The following is a 16,674-nucleotide window of genomic DNA, read 5'->3' as shown; positions in this document are numbered from 1 at the left end:
CAACAACTACAAGACGACCTAATGCGGGTGCCCGCGCACAGGTTGAGATTTCTTCAGCCACCCCCTTTCCCTGCTTTCCACCCACTTCGAATCGAAATTAAACGCTACAGGCCAATTACGTTTCTCTCTGACCCCCAAAACAACCGATGATGAACTACACCATCACCACAATGGGTATCTGGTATGGAGTATGGAAAGCCAGACACCATACCGTGACTACCTGGCTGAAAGAAAATGACTGACTAACTGACTGACTGACTGACTGAAGTTGGCCGTTCATCTTGACGAATTTATTGTATGCTTACCACCATTGGGACTTGTCTTAAGCATTTCTCTAAATTATGCATTTGTTTGTTTTTCCTCTTTTGCGCAAGTCAACTCAATTTCATGTAAAAATCCCAAAAAAAAAAAAATCCAACATCCCATTACAAATCTCTTTCGAGTGAAAAAAAAATAAAATTTCTACAACAAATTTCAATTTCAATTTGCCGTCGGCTGCCTTTAAGGAACTCGCGCCACATTCCACCATTTGTTATTTTATTTATTTTAACTTGGCAAAAATTTTGTTGCTCTGTATTTGTTTGTTGTCAAAAATTATTTGTGGCACCCCCTGCTGGTGTCTGATTGCCCCAAGGGGCGTCTTTGTCATAGATGTTTTGATGCTGTTGTTGTTATAGCATATTTTGTATTATTTTTCTTTATGTTTTTTTATAAATATAAATAAATCGCACATAATTCAATTTCGTGCATAACAGTCAATTATGGCAATGTGCCTTAAGAATACGTTTTAAATTTCACCGAAAAACAAAAAAAAAATTAAAATAAAAGGAAAAATTTATATGCATAGATAAGTATGTATGTATATGTATGTATATGTAGGTATATCATACATTTTTGTGGTGAAATTTAAATCGCCATCTAAATGTGTGTGTGTGTGTATATCTCACATAGGCAATGTAAAGTTCAATGTTAAATGTCAATCATGATGGCCAAACATCAGCCTGTTGCCTGTTGCTGTTGCCTCTGCTGCCTGGAAAACTCTTTGTCTATGATTGTCTGCGTATGCTCATCAATCAACATGGCAGGCAATGGCAACAGCCAACAGCAACCGCCGGCGACGATAGCAACTTTGACATTGCCTTGAAGAAAGTGAAGACCAAGTCAAAGTCAAAACCAAAACTTGAGTCAAGTGAATTTTTGCACCGCATCTCAACTGAATTTAATGCCCAGGCATTGTCACTCCAGGCCCAGAGACTTTTCTCATTGCGCACAATCACATACAGACACACACAACTACAATGCCAAGCTGTCAGAGAGATAGACAAAATTTCATTTCACCGTGCTCATAATAACGATTTTTGCTACATTTTCCTCTTGTTTCCTTTGTTTTTTCGGCTAGCAGCAGGCAAGCTGCTTGTGGTAGTTGGTGTTTGGGATTGTCGCAATTATTATGAATGAGTATTTTCCCAGCCAGCATGAGCCTGGGGCAGCTAAATATTAAATCCCTGACCAGAAAATCCTCACTTGACGAATCTTAGCAAATAAATTACAATTTGAATTTGCAATTCTAAAAGGGTGAAGATGTAGGTTAGGCTAAGAGCCTAGGTCGCTGGGCTGTTGCTGATAAATGACTAAAACCTAACCCATGGCGCCGACACGTCGACTTGTGAAACCTTTTTCAGCCTCAAATATTTTGATACCCAGGATTAAAGCAAGAAGAGATCCATTGATTACACATTATGGCACATAATACACCAATATTGCCAATCTCAACCGAAACCACAAATCTGTTGACAATGCAATGAAATTCTATTCATTCTAAAGTAATTTAATTAACTAGTTCCTATGATGACTGCCCGTCCTAAGATAAGAGATAAGCTACAAGCCAAGACATATGGCAAATCAATGAAAGCATGGGGAATAATACACCAATACGGCCCTTTATAATCCCAAGCGAAACCACTAATCTGTCCATTCATTTTAAAGGCGTTTAATTAACAAGTTGTTAATACGAGATAAAAAGTATTAAGTTAGAAATTAACTAGCTCAATACATGTAGCAAATTAAATAAAAGCAATGCATACCCGTCAAGTTCCCTTTTATTTTTTCGTTTTTGCAAATATTTATTTCTTTTTGGTTTTTTGTTTTTTTGTTTTTTGGGGGTTTTGTCTAGAGTTCAATGCACTAGGAGGAGGCAGTCGGCTGCCTGCCCACTGATGATAAATTGAAACACTGGCAAACGTGACAACGACCGAAAAAGTGAAAGCATCTGCAACAGTGAAAATGTCCGCCAAGGAAGAGGCCAAGGCAACCTTTACCATGGCCAAGTGGAAATGGTTAGACAGACAAAACTTTTTTTTTGTTTTCTACCACAATATTGCAGAGTTCATTGCACATTTTGGTGCATGTAAATATGCCAAGAGAGATCAAGATATCTTTCAGATAACTTTTAGCCAACTGCCAATAGGCAAAGACGATGAATTTTTCTTTGCAGATACTCAAACTCAAATCATTTGACAGATACTTGCGATTTGAAGCCACAATATGCGATTTGTGATTTTAATTACTATTCCTAAGGATTTGATTACTTTCATTAAATGGACAGCCCCAACCATTGAGGTTGCGTACTCGACCATTACGCACTTTCGCGTTGTAATTGGCGACACATGAGAATTTAATTACAAGACACGCACATGTGTGCAAGGCGACTGGTCAATGGTCAGCGTTGTCTGGCCAAATGGTAGGGGGGCAGGTCATCATGCGCCTATTGTCTAGGGGTTCAGAGGCGCCGTAGAAAGCGAAAAGCCGCACATCATAAATATTAGCGGTTAAATGAAAAATATATGTATATGTACATGTGTATAAAATAAAATGAGAAAATGCGCTTTTACAGCTCCATTGTGGAGAAATGCCAAATGGAGTATGTGTGCATCAGTCATTGAACACCACAAAACCATAAGTTTTATGAGTTATTGTCCGAAAGCAGTTCGCACACCTCAACTATTTGACTTTAACGATTTTAACCCAAAAACTAAGAAAATGATTCGCAATGTTGTCAAACTGTTTCATGGCCATTAAAAGCTTGGATAATGCCAATTGATTCTTAGAAGTAACACTTTCCCTTTTTATTAAACCAATTTAAAGCTTTATTATAGCTATAGCAAATACATTTTGGCCTAGGCTCCAATTTTATTTCAAATTTTTCTTCGATAAAAAAAAAATAAACGTAAATACATATATTTATTTAATTAATCAGAATACAACCTATTAAATAATTCAAAACAACAAGCAATTTTGTTGATTTTTTTATCAAATACTAACAATGTCTAGTTAAATTTTGTCACGAGCCATTCAACAGGTGGAAAACTGTGAAAAACATAAGTGAGTTTTCTTGAAAAATGAAACGTTTAAATAAATTGTCTGCAGATTAAATAAAAAATGGGAAAATGGCTTGTGATGGCCGTCGTCGTCGTCGTTGAGTGCCACAGACCGGATGGGGATGAGCTGCCACTACCCCACCGCTTGTTTGGGTTGTCCGCTTTAAGTCGACAGCTTATCGCCACTGTCAGTTGATCCCATATAAAAGCTAATTAGCGTGAGATTTGTGCTCACACGCTTTTTTGCGGCCAACTTTGATAAATGCCAATGTGGCATCAGCAATAAAAAGCTATAAAAACAACAACAAAGCGCCAACAAGCATAAAAAAAATGTGGAAAATATTAAATTTTTACTTTCTTTTGCTTTCAAGGGTGCGTGGTGGCTGACCCTGTGGAAATTGCAATTTTTATTGCATCGAAGTGTTTAGGAATGGAAACGCCCGCATGAAATAGAAAGTTAAATGCTAAGAAATGATCAAGTTGAGGTTCTAAACAGAAAACCGAAAGTTAATTGGCCACAACTTTAACCCGTCAAAGGTATTTGGCCTTCCAGTTAGTCTCTGCTTTTCTCCACCTGCCACGGTGTGGCAGAATTTAGAACAAAACATTTCGTTTTTACTTTCTCTGCTGCTTCTGCCAGTAAAATGAGTAATTTCACACACACACATACACATAAAAAACCGCAGCAACAACATGATGTTATTGTTGTTGTTGTTTATTAAAACGCAATTCTTGTTTTAATTTTGTCGACGGTGCCGCAAAGTAAATGTTTTTCTTATTGCTTATTGTTGTCTTTCATGCCAACGACTTCAACCGCAAAGTGAAACAGTAAAATTGTGAAAAAATTTTCTTTCTGGGCTTGCAAAGAGAGAAAAGTGCAAGGCCCAGAGCCACGAGAGTTAACAATGACGTGACCACGATGCGATGGATGATGAGTGCCGTGACCGACTTCACGCCGCCCGCCGTTGATCTCCTATAGAGGAGCAACAATACAACTCTTGTCGTTGGAGCAACTTCAGTTGGTTTGGCCTTGCCCACGGTAAGCGCATCGGCATCCACAGGGAAATACGAACTGACGCCCAGGTGAATGCAGACAATTGAAATTGTTTCACATGCATTCGAGCAGCAGCCTCTGAGATACATATGGGCGTTTGATATGGATACATGTGTATGCACAAGCACACTGAAATGCATTAATGCTACATGTTGGAATGAAGTGTTGGCGGCTACCGATGCGGATGTTTTCAGTTTATATTACTTCCAGCTGCACCCGCAATGACAAGACAGCAAGTCATGAAGTCATGAAGGGAGTGTGAAAAACAGAAGAAAAGCTTACTCAGGCTTACTCGATGTCCGTGCCAATGGGCACCAGGTGGGGCATTAGCTATCCGCAAACAATGATGAAATGGCTAATAATATTGCTTGTTCAAACGCCAATTTGGCTCTGACACATAATGGATGAAGTAAGAAACAATTGATAGGTACAAGTAAATAGAATTATCTACGCAATATCAATCTTAAAAATGTTTTGTGAACTATAAAGAAAATGAAGTTGAAATTCCCATTTGCAAGGCAATATCTTTTATGACATCCATTCTTTTATTTGGCCTGTTCTTTGCGCGTTATTTCAGAAAAATAAAACAATCAAATGAAAGTGGAACAAATTCAAACTAAACGATTCAAATAACTATTCTGGCATTGAAGCTGAAGTATCCAATGTCAAAAATTCCAATACCAAGTTTACTTTTAAATTTCGTCTCACTCTTTATTTTATTCCACAAACATTTAGAAGTTTGTTTCAATGTCCTAATTTTGCTCTATTATTAGGTACTTATAGTTTATAAACTAAAAACCCCAAACACCATCTGATGCCAATAAATGAAAAAGTGAATGAGCCCAGTTAACGTGAATAACATTAGCACTTCATTTTCTTTAGTCGGTACTCATAAAATAAAATAGACATGACCAACACCGGAAGCTGCTGGCAACAAGAAGCACTTTTTAGTAATTCGTAGTTAAACTGTCCATGCAAATCAAAGACCCTGGCCTTAGCCATTGGGCCCATCGTGGGTCAGTGAAAGTGGCGTGAAAAACGCGGCTGCAACCGAAATCGACATCCATGTCAAAATCAAAATTAGTGGCCCAGAAAGTAGCAAAAAACAAAAACCCAAGATAAAATTGAAAAAAAAAAAAAAAGAAAAAGCATTTCTCACAATGTGCCGACATTCAAACTGCGATGCTGGGAGTAGCAAGTATAGCCTGGCTTAATGGCCATAGATAAATGTTACCGCTGGGCAATAAATTTGCCACTTGATTAGCTTAAAATGAGTCGCGGTTCCTCAAGCGGTTGGTTCATATCCCTACTGCGACATAAACTGTTCAAGGGGTGAGTAAGGCGAAAGTTTTATCCAAGAATCCAGAAAATTTCCCTTGTTATTTTCCTTTTTGTTTTTTGTTTTTGCTTTTTAAATGAAAAGTATGTGGCTCCCGCAGAGTAACCACAATAATGCAGCAGCTTTCCATTCCTTTTGCCTGCTTCTATGCTATAGACACTCCCATATGCAGAGTGATAGAGAAAGAGAGTGAGTGATAGACACGTTCTGGCATCAGTAATTTGCCAATTCCACTCGGAGGAAAGACAAAGTCAATGGCCCCAATAGATGCATATCATCATCATTCGCATTGCAGGCGAAGATGCTGCCCACTTGAAAGCCCTAGATTGCATTAGACATCAGCGATAGATATAAACATGTATATTCTTTATATATATGCGAGTACAGTTAGCAGGTGCTCTGATAAATATAAGCGTGTTTGCATAACGATAAAGCAAAACTGCAAATTGCAAATATTTAGTGGCTGGCAATGACTTTCTTTATGGCCAAGTTGAATGGCGAAAATTGCCGAATGCCAAATTGAAATTAAAGTGTCAACAACAACAACAACAACAACCTTACCATGACCAAAACGGCAGCCAGTTTTTGAAAATGGCCAAACAAAAAAGTGAACTCCTACCAAAAAAAAACCACTAATGCAACTAATATGTTTGGCCATAAACAACGAAAGCGGTTGGTGGAAAAACTAGTGCTAGTGGTGGAGCTGTGAGCTGGGAGCTGGTGCTGGTTCATTGGTTCATTTGTGGCCGGGGCCCAATGATCATTAAACTGGCAACAAAAAAAGCAGCAACATTAACAGTGGCAGTGGAAAATAAGACACTGCAGAGGAAAAAGCAAGAAGCACGAGTCGCAGAAGCAACCAAAAGGCAGCCACCACGAAGTTGGAGCTCGGCTTCAACTCCAGATACGACGACCACGACGACGACGAAGAAAATCAAAACGCTATTAAGTCGAGGAACGCGACGGCTGAAGAAAGGTCTATAAAAGAATAAAGCGCACCAAGGCTGGGCATCAGTTTGATTCGAACTAGCAGCCAGAGCTGATACCACCAAACCAAGGCCAACAACAAGCTCCATCCAAGTCACATTACAAGGATTAAGCACCAGCATTTTCTTTTAGTCTCAACGCGCGTGTCTAAATTGCCTGTGTGTGCGTGTGCGTATACGTGTGTGTGTGTGTGCATGTGTCTTGTGATCGTGTGACAGTATTCTCCTGCAAGTGACAAAATGACATTGATACACAGGCATTTGCCAGGCGTGAGCCTATTTATACTTGGCCTTTTCCTCGCCAGCAGCTGCGAGGCGGCCACCGAGCAACTGAATAATCTACCAGCCGGAATTCAGAATGCTGGTGCTCGCACCTTGTTGCGCATCTACGATGAATGCACACGATCCGAGGGCGGTTTCGTGCCATGTCTCAAGAAGAAGGCCATCTCGTTCATTGATCGCATTGCCCCCATCGATGCCATAAATATTGCCGACGGCATTAAACTAATTCGTCTGGAAACGGCCACCCAGCCAGTTGGTGGCTTTTCGGCCTACAGTGAAAATGAATTGGAATCCTCGCTGGCCAGATCAGGCAGCGATCGTGAAGCGAAATTGACGAGCATGCTAATCGAAAGATTGAGTTACTTCTTTAATGGTCATTCGCTTCAAGTCAGTTTCCCCAAACTGACTTCCGATGAAATCGGACGCGGACTGGAAGAAGGTAAGACCAATTAAATGGAAATCAATGTCAATAGGCAATTTAATTGCGGTTACGTTAGCTGCACACCGCTAAATGTATCCATTGCGCGTAACAGTGACATAATTTAACTCTGAGTTTGGCTCTCTATCTCTCTCTACCTATCTATCTGTCTCTTCCTATGTGGCATTGCTGTTATTCTTCTAGTTGGCTTTAATTAGCACAGCAGGCGGCGGTTATTAGAGCCAAGAGTTATGATAATGCTTTTATTGCAAGTATATCGTTGGCTTGGCTGCTTAATTGAAACTCTGGCAATGACATAGCGCCACAACAAGCATTCGACTGGCCCATTTTCCTAGCCATCTACTGCAGCAGCTTGCCTTATCATGTTTTGCATTGTATGCGAACAGAAATGAGAGATGCCAAAGGGGACAGGCGATGGAATGGGGATGAAGATGGTTGTGGGTTTGGGTTTGGGGACAGGGGAGTTGGGGAAACCGTTCGCGCTGGGAAAATGCGCAATTGTTTTTATAACAACGCACACGATGACGACAACGACAACAACGATAACGTGAAACCCGTTCACCAACTAAGGAATGACCTAAAAACCTTAACAACAACCACATTACGTCGAAACAGAAATGTCAGGCCAGAATTTCGTGTTGTCCAAAAATAACATACACGAAGAACCAAATAGCAAAAGGAGATAATATTTCCATCATACCGAATGTCAAATGCTCTATGTTAAAGTATTAGAAGATAATTTAAACACTCAATACATTTGGTATTAAAAAAAAGTACTTTTTCATTTACAGTTTTAGAAACTCATTTAAATTCATTTGTTCCACACACACATTTATTCATCGATTTTTTTTTGTTTTTAACTCATGCAAACACAAACGCATATCGACTATGCCTTCTCCTGACAATTGTAGACAATTTTCAGAGAAAATTTACAAAAATGAAGCCACGCTTTGATGTCATGACCATGTCAAATGCAATGAAAGTGGCAATCACATTTTGAAGCCAGTCTGCCTGCGCCTGGGCCACAGCGATTTCAATGGTGTATGGTATGGCAATGGGGCGGATGAATGGATGATGAGGTGAGAAGGGAGGGCTTTGCTTCAATTACAAATTTGACACAAGCACTTTTAGAGCGGCAACATCCACATTAAGATTTATTCAGCAATGCAGTGCTTAAAGTATATGAATGCTGAAAGTGAAGTTACTTTCACGCCACATGATTTTTCTTTTACTTTCAAATCATTGATCAAGATCTTTTAATCGATACAACAAGCTTGCTCGCATACAACAAGTTAACCAACACTTTCCCAATTGACTTAAACTTGGACTCATACCATTTTTGGCTAATTGCAAATGGATCGATTCAGTTGCCTGTTATGACAGCAAAGTGAGAGAGATGTCATCTTGGGCTCATATTAACTAGTACATCTAACTATGGGCGGAGACTTGAACAAATTTTCCCCATATGCCAATGGTGAAATCGCCTCGAGTATCCCTAATGACTGTGCCAAAATGACACAGCCACACACGGTGCTGCCAAAATACAGCAAAACAAAAAAAAAAAAAAAAAAAGAAAAAAACTGTCAGAGAGCGAAAGAGATAGCAAAAACACTTCATATGTACTAGAGAGTCTGTAGAAAATATTCTCACACAGCCTTTTGTAATTGAGCTGGCACTTTCACCGACTCAATCTCGGTGTTTGTGTGGCAGGAAAAGCATAAAAACACCTAGACTAACCTATGGCAACCGCTAACTTTCTTGCAGGTCGCGGCAAAATGAAGAAAATGATGGGCATGATGATGATGGGCATGGCCATGAAGCTGATGGGCATGATACCGATTGCAATGGGAGCTCTCTACATTCTAGCTGGCAAGGCTCTAATCATTTCGAAGATTGCCCTACTCCTGGCTGGCATAATTGGCCTTAAGAAACTGATGTCAGGCAAATCGTCGGGTGGCAGTTCTGGCTGGTCTTCGGGCGGTGGCGGCGGCGGTGGAGGCGGTTGGTCATCGGGAGGCGGCGGCGGCGGTGGTGGTGGCGGCGGCTGGGATAGGCGATCCTTGAACGAGGCTCAGGAGCTGGCATATCGGGCACAACATAGACAACAGCAGCCAATACTCCAGAAGCAGCAACAGCAGCAGCAACCAGCAGAGCCAGTGCAACAGTTGACCAAGTCATAGGCACATGACCAGGAGAAAAGGCAGTTTAAGTTAGCAATGTAAATGCATTTATCTTGTGGATAAATTGCATGGACAGACATACAAACACACATAAACACACACAGAGAGGCGCCACATAGACAGATTGTAATTAGATTTCCATAGACAATACGCGTGTTTTTTGCTTGGACAGACTTCTTGATGCATTTCCAACGGTTTTCTCTACGCACAGTTTGCACCTATGGATACATCGTCTGGAATGTATCTATATAACGTGCATTCACACTGTGACCGCATATCATATCAGCAACTCTTTTTTTTAATCATTAGTATTTGCTTTAATCGATTATGTTTGTGTTGTTGTAATCTATGTTGCGTACTCTAACTCTATTCTATATATGTCTCTCTCTCTCTCTCTCTACTTATCTATCTATCCCTCTCAATCTCGTTCTGACTTTTTCTTTATGTTTTACTGTTACCCATTTTTATATCCATCTATCCAACCAATGTACTCGAGCTCTGAACTTAGCCTCTGGCTCTAGAATCTCCTTCACCTCCCTCCATCTCGAACTTTTCATCACTTGACTTTTCCATCTGCTTCAGTTGCTGTTATTCACTTCTATTCTTCTTTTTTTCAATTACTTTTTGCACTTCCGTCTCGACATGCTCTGCATTCATTTCCAACTCATTTTCCATGCGCTCATACATGCATGTATTAACTATAGTTAAAATAACAGTACGTAACTAAGTGTAATAATTTATTAATATTTATTTCATAGTATTTAATGTGCAAAAGTTTTCAAGAAAACAGAAAAGATTACAAAACGAAAAAAAAAAAAACAAACAATAAAAATAAACTGACGCAATAAAACAGTTATTGAAAAACCAAAATCCAATTTACGATTTATAATAAATGTTGTATTTCTTAATTGATAGCTTTAAATTTGGGAAAAGTTATAAGCTTCAGCTTTACTTTTGCAATTGAGTTTGGTCAAGGACAAGTTAAAGCCATTTATAGCATCGTATGCTCACTTCCTGCATCCTGTATAGACACATCTGTATGTGTGTAAGGACGATTTCCGTTGATACCTTTTCTCCCCATGGAACTTGTCTGTGTCGTATATAAATTTGTTTGCCCTGCCAGCCATCGGCTAAATATTTCTCTACGTATGTACATATCGCTCTTCATCTGTTTGTTGTCTGCCTGTTTTTGTATCTATTTCTGTGAACATCCCTGGACAATTTTGTTCTCTCTATGCTTATTTTTTTTTTCTATGCATTTTTATGGCACACGAATATTTTTCTGGCTCGCTGGTCATATAAATACAATTGCGTGGCCAGAAGATATAAGTAACTCGGCTGGTTATACAATGCCCACATGGTTTAGAGCAGGAAGCGGAATCCATTTCTTTAATTTCAGCATAGAAAACAAATTGTTTTAATCTTTGGCTTAAACTGGAAGCCAAATTGTTAATGTACATATTTAAAAAGATGTTTCAGATTTCCAGCCAAAGATAAATGACTCACCTAAAACAAAGCGCCTTATTTGTGTTCTAATCAATTTATAAATATATATAAACAACATTTACATATTGTTTTTTTCGAAAGTATTCTGTAATAGATAAATAAGAACCAGAACGAAAAATCAGGTTTACAGCAAGCTTAAACCCATTAAATAATAAGTTGGTTAAAATAAGATGGGAATTGGCCTTCAGTTGGATTTAGTTAAGTGGTCGACAAACAGTCTGCTTAATTTAAACCAGTTTTATAACAATTAAAACGAATTTGGGAATATTTTGTATATTTTTTTTTTTCATTTTTATATGTGTTTAGTTTGGCAGGTACATAAACGAGTTCGATTCCGGGACTCCGAATCGGCTTATTTCTTCCAGCCACTAGACCAGCCGCCGCCGCCGTTGGACCAGCCACCGCCTCCTCCGCTGGACCAGCCGCCGCCTCCGTAGCCACCGCCTCCATAACCACCGCCTCCGTAGCTACCGGCTCCGTAGCTTCCGCCACTGTGTGTGGTAGTGATTACTTTATAGACATCGACATGGGAGTGACCGCCATGGCCATAGTCGCCACCTCCGTAGCCACCGCCATAGCCGCCTGAGTGGCCACCTCCGTAGCCACCAGAGTAACCGCCTCCATAGCCACCAGAGTAACCGCCTCCATAACCACCTGAGTAGCCACCACCTCCATGGCCGCCCTCATAGGTGTTGATAACTTTGATTACCTGCACCAAAAGAACAACTCTTGATGCAAACATTCTTAAAGAGATATCCTAGATTGTTTCTTTGATTACCTGAACGCCACCTCCACTGCCTCCGTAACCACCACCATATCCGCCGCCAGAGCCATAGCCACCACCATAACCACCGCCGCCGCCGCCGCTTCCGCCTCCCTTCAACAGGCCCAGAAGTCCTGCGTTCACTGTCGCCAGAGTGGCGCACAGCCCCAAGACACATATAAACAACTGAAAGAAAGCGGTTTTACTTAATTTTGATTTATCCTTTTTAGGGGCTTTTTGTTTATCCTTTCTGCAAACAGCTCCTTATTCCGTTTTCCACTCACTTTCATTAGGACAGCACTGAGCAGAGCCAAGACGCAAGTAGAACTAATGCGAATTGCCAAAAGCGCTTTCAATTTAATAGTCTCCGTTCTCCCCAGAGGCAATTCTGGCTGACAAAGCTGCTTGACCAACCGCACAAAACAAAGGTGTTTAGTTGTTTCGGTAAAATGTCGCTGTCGCTTCTACGACCGGGTCTTTAGATCATCTTAACCATTTCGGCCCGAGTATCTCCAAGGTGAAGAGCATTGCGAGTAGTCTGTGTGGCCGGCAGCTAAATCTACATAAATCTGAATTCTCAGTCTAACCAAAATTAAATTTATTATTTGCATTATGCCCGAATATATAAAGAGATCTTTCAATTTTAAACTAGTTTCGTCGTTGAATTTCATTAACGCAAAAACCAATATCGGTAACTCAGTTGGGGGAATCAAAGTGCAGCTCTACTAGTTTCGCATAAAAATGTATTTATGAGCAACACAAGTTCGAGCCAAGAAGAGATGCACAAGAGGACGGGGTATGACACATATCATCTACACACCTCACCGGCAAACAAAAGCCGATTGTAGAATCATAAAAATCTAAATGATGAGATGTATAAATGTCTTAAATGACCCTGGCCAATAGCACACTTATTATATTAGTCGTTTGTTTTGTTTTTTTTTTTTTTTATCTACAATGTGTCAGTTTGTGTTGTTGCTTTGATAAAAACTATGAATTACGTTAAGTACCCCCAAAGAGCAATGAATAAACGACACACATTAATGCCCTAAGCTACTCTAACACCAACTCTAAGCACTTCATCAATTGAAATAAGCTACCATTTTCCCCAACATCCATCCATCCAATCCATTATCACCCTAAATCCCACACTTATTTCGTCTTAATGGTCACTTTCCCTCCCTGCTTAATCATCATTTCGACTAAGCTCAATTTGTTTTTGGGGAACACTTCCGCTTTTCTGGCTTCGGATTATACTTGATTTCAATTGAGATGCAAGCCAGAGTTGTCTTTTATTGGTTTTTCAACCCTACTGCAAATCGGATACAGCAATTACCATCAAGAGTCGTATACCTCATAAAGCAGTTTATAGTGAAACAGAAGTTGGGTTTTCCAGTAAAGCACTCAAAAGCAGGCAACACAGATTGACACGGACTGATGATGAAAGCCAAAAAGTCGACAACGTTTATGTCTTACATGCAAACTGCACAGCATGAAGCCTAAAAGCAAGTGGCAAAAACTAGAAAACAAAAAAATATGAGCCAATCCGAATACGATACACCTATTATGATATATATTCTGCAACTTCTATGCAATTGATGTGCATGTAGATAGCCTTTTACTTTGTGTTTAGCAGGTGCAACAACATTGTGGTCATTTGGTATTGTGTCAGTCATTGCAGCCCATGGACAGAGTGAACTGTCGCATCCAGGCGCATTTATGTCAGTTCATCTGTCATCCGTGTGTGTTTGTATGTGTGTGTGGGTCTTAGTTGCAAGTTCCGAAAAGCCAATTATTATGCACGTAGACTAAAATTACATGAATTGCCACTGGCTATGGCTGTGGCATGGCATTGGACACACTTTCTCAGCCGCAGACCATAATGAGTTGGTGACCAAGATGTTTATATATAGAATCATAACACCAAATGCAAGTTTGCTAGTAAGGTTTCAGTTGTGAAGCATGCAACACAAAGTGAAAATATTAGGACACCATCATGATACTAAAAGGGCCAGCGTAGATAGTAAAGTATCTGCCATAAGAGTTATCTACTATTTCGACAGCAGTATAAATTAACAATAAGAAGCTGACGTTGGTCTCTCTATACTATAATAGAGTTTGTTACGCCTGACAGCCACTTTGGGACTTGTGTGTGGTAAAAGTCATCAACAATGTGAAAATTTCCAACTGTCCAACTGTCCAACTGGAGATCAACATTTAACTGGGCGCTTGGTCCGCGACCACCAAGCCACTTTCGGCGAAAGGCCATAAAATCGTTCAACTAAAACATCCATAAAATGTCGAATCTCTTGTAGAATTTGGTTCACAAAAATCTGTAAAAGTCGGTTCAGTTCAATTCTAAGACGCGTGCGGAGTGCGTGTGTATCTCTGAGTGTGTGTGAGAGTGTGTGTTCTCTGGGTGTGCGCACATCGGTATATGTATATACACAATTTGTTAAAGCCAATTCAAGGATTCGAATAACAACATTGAAGTAATGTGGCATAGTCAAGTGTTTGTTCTCGGCATTTATGTGCTCATAACAATGCGTCAGAGTAGTGGCTTTCACAACAGCAACAACAACAACAATCGTTTTAATGGTGGCACTTCCGGCATCCTAACAGCACAACACAACCAAAGGCAACAGCACAACAATGAACAACTACAACTTCAACTGAATGCCGCCTGGCAACCCTTAACACATCACAACAATTGGCTCATCCTGCAGGCAACGGCAGCCAGCTCAGTGCAGCGTCAGACGATTGAAGAACAGAAGGAGCAAGAGCAAAAGCTTGAACTGGGGAATCATGTGGAGCAACGAGGGGAACAAGGAGGACTTCCTGGCAATTACTACGCCTACAATCATCGGTATCAAAATCAAAATGCCAGCCAAGTATCGCCACCCTCACCCATTGTACATGATGGCGGAAATTACAAACAGGTGCGGCGGGCAACCCTAAGCGATCCTCCCACTGGCAGCTATGTGCTAGCCATAAGCCAATCAATGCGACGAGGCCAGCTGAGGCGTCAATTGCCGATGGCAACACCACTCCTTCAACCTACTCAGTCTGTGGCAAAGGATGTGGAAGCATATGCTGCTCGTGGCAAGCCGGAAGTGCGCGACAGGGCTTTAACTTTAACTAATGCCGCTTTTTCTCATGATGATGATGCTTATGCTGCTGTTGCTGTTGACACAGATGATGTTGATGGCGATGGTGATGGCCCTGATATCAGTGACAAGTCATCAGACTTGGATATTGATGCTTACTTGGGCCCATTCGAACGAGCTCTGGTGAAAGTGAGCAACTTTTGCGACACAGTGAGGGCCCTCATCAGTGATGAGGGCGTGGTGGATCCGCAGCCTTCATACCGTCTGCCAGGTGGGTGAATTCCAATAAATGTTAATTTAAATTGCCAAAGAAACGTGCCAGAGTGAATGGCTAGCGGAATTATGCGCCTCAATGCTCAAAGCATCATTTTTCCGGGAGTCCGGGGTCCAAGCCATTTAATTAACTGAAAAAAAAAAAACTTCTTTTCCTTTCTCTCTGTCTCTCTGTGTCTTTTCCCACATAGACGAACGCAGGCCAAGTAAATTGGATGCCACAGCCGCAGTAGCAGCAACATCAAAGGAAGTTCAAGGTCGTTACATTCGTCTGGCATCCCAAGAGGAGGACGATGATGAGGAAGAGGGACGCAAGTTGAAAAAGTTAAAAAAGAAAATACAGAAATTACTGCTGCCATTACTTATTGCCTACAAACTAAAATTTCTGACACTCATACCAGTGCTAATTGGTGGTCTAACTCTGCTGGTGGGCACCACTGGCCTGGCTGGCTTCTTTTTTGCCCTATTTACGGCCGTAATGAGTTTGAAGACCGCAACAGGTGGCGGTCATGGCAGCAAAGCATTGCTCTTAAAGAAAATCTGAGAAGCAATTACACAAACTCAAACTTAAACACAAACACACACATACTTAAGATCTATTTAGTAGCTATTGATCTGGGTTAACTCCCTTATGATTGTGGCAATTTGATTTAGTTCAAAATTGCTAAAGATAAGCCCAACGAAAGTTTGAATGCGCTTAATAAAAAAAATCCCACATTTTTATTTAAACTGTAAATATACTAAAAATTTAAATTCTCGAACAAGTTCTTAATCAATAACATTAAAAAAATCATGTAACCCCAACGATGTCCAACCGGATGTCGCATTTATATATACGCTTCTCACATCCAAAATAAATGACGAAGACTAAAATTAAAGTTTGGTCATGGAAAGTGATGACAGTCCATGATTCCACGATTAGTTCCCAGTTACACGTGTGCATTTTAATGTCCGACAATGCTCTTTGAATATATACATATGTATATGAATTACCCTCTAAACAGCCAAAAACTTGATACAGTCATTTGAACTCAACTTGGATAAGCCTATTTGTCTATCCGTCTGGTCTGAATGCATTTACCTAATTCAATTTGCCTATTACTTAATTTCCATCAACATAATGTAGACTAGACATACATAAATATATTCATGTACTTATGTATGTCTGAATGTGTAGGGAGTGGGCTGCTAAACTTTGCTAAACTTTGTTTTCCGCTTCAATTTGGGCTACAATTTAATTATTCTCTTATATTTATAGCCACATCAGTCAGAGGTCGTTCAACGGTTCATTAACATAATACAAGGCAAAATAAAGAAAGAAAATCAATACAATATGAAAGCAATACAATGAAAATATGGAAATTTTTC

General features: G+C 40.2%; 3 protein-coding genes across 3 annotated transcripts; 2 read left to right on the top strand and 1 right to left on the bottom strand.

Annotated features, from left to right (window-relative positions):
* The first annotated feature begins 6,996 nt into the window (after positions 1–6,996).
* On the top strand, positions 6,997–9,657 carry Osi12 (DUF1676 domain-containing protein Osi12). Its single transcript, XM_068301852.1, has 2 exons — positions 6,997–7,477; positions 9,242–9,657. Exons 1-2 carry the CDS (start codon positions 6,997–6,999, stop codon positions 9,655–9,657), a joined length of 897 nt encoding a protein of 298 aa, XP_068157953.1.
* A 1,858-nt stretch (positions 9,658–11,515) lies between these two features.
* Positions 11,516–12,216, bottom strand: LOC137585864 (uncharacterized). Its single transcript, XM_068301851.1, has 3 exons — positions 12,211–12,216; positions 11,942–12,112; positions 11,516–11,872 (listed from the first exon to the last, which is right to left on the bottom strand). The coding sequence occupies exons 1-3, from the start codon at positions 12,214–12,216 to the stop codon at positions 11,516–11,518; spliced, it is 534 nt and encodes a 177-aa protein (XP_068157952.1).
* Positions 12,217–14,469: 2,253 nt separating this feature from the next.
* On the top strand, positions 14,470–15,850 carry LOC137585859 (uncharacterized). Its single transcript, XM_068301847.1, has 2 exons — positions 14,470–15,268; positions 15,498–15,850. The coding sequence occupies exons 1-2, from the start codon at positions 14,470–14,472 to the stop codon at positions 15,848–15,850; spliced, it is 1,152 nt and encodes a 383-aa protein (XP_068157948.1).
* The last annotated feature ends 824 nt before the right edge of the window (positions 15,851–16,674 follow it).

The sequence above is a fragment of the Drosophila tropicalis genome, unplaced genomic scaffold, assembly GCF_018151085.1.
Source record: "Drosophila tropicalis isolate 14030-0801.00 unplaced genomic scaffold, ASM1815108v1 contig_878, whole genome shotgun sequence".
NCBI classification, from domain to species: Eukaryota; Metazoa; Arthropoda; class Insecta; order Diptera; family Drosophilidae; genus Drosophila; species Drosophila tropicalis.
This window is presented reverse-complemented; position numbering and strand designations above follow the sequence as displayed.

Excerpts from the sequence above, each read along its gene's own strand:
- Osi12 (XM_068301852.1), top strand. The coding sequence starts at position 6,997 with ATGACATTGATACACAGGCATTTGCCAGGCGTGAGCCTATTTATACTT. Across the intron at positions 7,478-9,241 it reads CGGACGCGGACTGGAAGAAG|GTCGCGGCAAAATGAAGAAA; the intron begins GTAAGACCAATT and ends ACTTTCTTGCAG.
- LOC137585864 (XM_068301851.1), bottom strand. Across the intron at positions 11,873-11,941 it reads GCAGTGGAGGTGGCGTTCAG|GTAATCAAAGTTATCAACAC; the intron begins GTAATCAAAGAA and ends CTTTTGGTGCAG.
- LOC137585859 (XM_068301847.1), top strand. The coding sequence starts at position 14,470 with ATGCGTCAGAGTAGTGGCTTTCACAACAGCAACAACAACAACAATCGT. Across the intron at positions 15,269-15,497 it reads GGCCCTCATCAGTGATGAGG|ACGAACGCAGGCCAAGTAAA; the intron begins GCGTGGTGGATC and ends TTTCCCACATAG.